Source organism: Corvus brachyrhynchos, unplaced genomic scaffold (assembly GCF_000691975.1).
Source record: "Corvus brachyrhynchos isolate BGI_N302 unplaced genomic scaffold, ASM69197v1 scaffold32, whole genome shotgun sequence".
In the NCBI taxonomy this organism is placed as follows: Eukaryota; Metazoa; Chordata; class Aves; order Passeriformes; family Corvidae; genus Corvus; species Corvus brachyrhynchos.
This window is the reverse complement of record NW_008237919.1, coordinates 14094446-14097284: the sequence shown is the minus strand read 5'-3', so window position 1 is coordinate 14097284 and position 2839 is coordinate 14094446. Positions and strand designations below refer to the sequence as shown.

The following is a 2839-nucleotide window of genomic DNA, read 5'->3' as shown; positions in this document are numbered from 1 at the left end:
ACTTTCAAAATCCCCAGGCAGGGACAGAGGACATGGCTCGTGAAGACCGTGTCTCTGTTTTTCTTGCTGTTCAGCAGCCGCAGTCTCTGTTCCCCTTGCCAGTTCGTCTGCTTTTACAAATAGCCGTAGAGAGCCTGCCTAAGCCTTTAAGTCTGGTCTGGCATCTGAAGAGGAGGGAAGTTGAACTGATCCCAAAATCTTCTCACACAGTGGAAGGTCACGTTTTCGAACAGTTGATGAAATTGCAGGGTTGTGCTCTGATGCCACACAAACTTCACAGATCTGGTTTAAAGGAAGGAGCCTGTAGCCCCAGCTGTCCTGGGGCCAGGGTGGTGGAGGACACTGTGTTTAACAAATCTCTCCCCTTCTCCCCTCCTGCCTGGCAGGGCACACAGAACCACCATGCCGAACTGGGGAGGTGGCAACAAATGTGGTGCCTGTGGCCGCACTGTCTACCATGCTGAGGAGGTGCAGTGTGACGGGAGGAGCTTCCACCGGTGCTGCTTCCTCTGCAGTAAGTATTCCCCTCCAAAATCTCTCCTGGCACTGCTGCAGGGATCACAGCAGCAAGGTGCTGGTTCACAGGAGATATCCCAGACTCTGCTGGTACCTGTCCACTGGGGGTGGCAGCTTTGTCCATCATGTGTTGGGGTTGGTTCCTGCTTCCCCACATGCTTCCTGGGCTTGGCAGTCCCAAGGGGAGAGCTCACCTCCTGCAGAGGTTTTATCATACCAAGGGGTAGGATGTATGTCTCAGAGCAGAGCACATCCATTTGCACGCTGGCCAGCCTTTTCCTCAGAAGTCTAAGGGATCCCTAGGTTGGAAACCTGGCTTAAGTGTTGCTCATGCAGAGGAGAAAGCCCAGTGGCAGAGCCCTGTTTGCACTGATCTGAGCTCAGCTGGGCTTCTCCCTGTGGTCCTGGGGCTGGCAGAAGCTGAAGGAGCAGTTATCAAACTGCTGCCCTGGAGTCCTGCACAGACCAGGGCACTGGTGCGCCTGAGCACGGCTGAGTTGTTGATGCTTTAGCACAGCCAAAAAACTAAATTTTCTTGGCACAGGGGCCTGTGGTTTATTTCAGATGAAAGGAGTCCAAAGCATTATTTTCCAGTCCAACCAACAAGCCCAGTGAGGCATTGAAAATCACTTTCTCTGCTGAAAATACCTCTGCTTAGATGACGGGAACAAAGGGTCCCTGTGAATTGGAGGCTCCTACTTTGCAAGCAGACAGCCTGTCTGAATCAGAGAATTTTACCTTATTGCAAGCATTAGGTTTTGCCCCACTTGTTGGTGATTAATACATATGGGCAGAGCTAGGGTTTAGCCCTCTTATATTGGCTGCAGTTACAGCTGGGCCCCTCAAACAAGTTTGCTGTTAAGTCTGCTGCCTAACTTTGCTGTGCTGTGCTGTGCTGTGCTATGCTGGCATTGAGAGCCTCAGCACACCTACGCTCCTTTCTTTGAGCTCTACAGTGGTCACAAAAACCGAAGATTAGATGCATCGTCTGCCTCATTTTCAGCCTTTTATGGGAGTTACTATTAAAAGAAACCTGGAACTTACAGTCAAACAATGGCTCTAGTGTGTCTGAATACATGCTTTTCCTTAGTGCATACTTCTGTTGTGGTTAAAGTCTGTAGACTTAACAAACATGCATTAATTGATTTACTTATTGGATATTAGTGTCTTATAATAAAAGAACCTTGGAGCTAGTGAATATCATAAGCAAAGGCCACCCAGTGGTTTGAAGACATTAAAATCTTTAAACAAAAAATTCATAAGGGTGTTTCTTTTTTTCTCCCCGAATTCTTTCTCATGGGCATAATGCTGTTGCAGATGGAAAGAGCGTGCCAGTTGGCATACAAAAGGAGGTTTAAGAAGGAAATAGTTCTCCCTTCTACTGTAACCTTGAGTAGAGGGCTTGCATTGTGCTGAAGGACAATGTAGGAAGGCCAGAAAAGCACAGCCCCTCCGGTGACAGCTGTGAACCAGCCCCAGCTCTGCCCTGAAGCAGTACTGAGGTGGGGGGGGAGGGGAGGAACCTTGAAGGTTTGGAATTTTACCCAGCCCCACCCTGGCCAAAAGGGCAGGACAGGGGCTCCTCTGTACTGATAGGCTTTTGCTTCATGCTGTATGGCATCTATCAAGGGAAACTGCTGACTGCCCTCTCTGGGTTTCTGAGCAACCTCATTCATCAAACCACAGCAAGTTTCCAGGCTTTAAATGTCACGGTCATGAAGAGGTGGGAAGGAATAGAGCCCTTTACAGGGCTAAGCATAAATCACAAATTCAAACAGCAACTTCCTCCCTCTAATCTCTGGTGGTCCCACAGCCTAATGGGAAGGATTTTGGATAGGGAAACTCATAACATCACTTCTCACTTGATTTTTGGCTTACTATGTGTGCTGATGGAAATAGTCCCTCAAGGCAGTTTAACTTTTTCTTTTACCTCCAGTGGTCTGCCGGAAAAACTTGGACAGCACAACTGTAGCAATTCATGATGCTGAAGTTTACTGCAAATCTTGCTATGGGAAAAAGTATGGCCCAAAAGGTTACGGATATGGCCAAGGGGCAGGCACGCTGAACATGGACCGGGGAGAGAGACTAGGCATCAAGCCTGAGAGGTGAGTAAACGGAGTTGGGGGGGTGCATGGCCCTTGTCCTTCAGTTTCAGGGGAGTCTTTCAGGCTGGGTTTTGTTTATGTTCATGTTTGGAATAGACATATTGCAAAACATCCCAGTCTAGTTGAATGCAGGGCATTGAACCTGCATTGCACAAAGCTCCCACTGGTGACCATGTGAGTCGGAAGAGCAGAAGCAGGAGTTCATGCAGGCAAGGAGC

The 2839-nt window shown here is 48.7% G+C and overlaps 1 protein-coding gene across 1 annotated transcript in view; it reads left to right on the top strand.

Moving 5' to 3' along the window:
• Positions 1 to 384: 384 nt before the first annotated feature.
• Positions 385 to 2839, top strand: part of CSRP2 (cysteine and glycine rich protein 2) — a 5548-nt gene continuing 3093 nt past the window's right edge. The window contains exons 1-2 of the mRNA XM_008632824.2: positions 385 to 514; positions 2453 to 2621. Coding sequence (XP_008631046.1) covers positions 403 to 514; positions 2453 to 2621 — 281 coding nt within the window. The 5' untranslated portion in view covers positions 385 to 402. The remainder of the gene's footprint in view (positions 515 to 2452; positions 2622 to 2839) is intronic.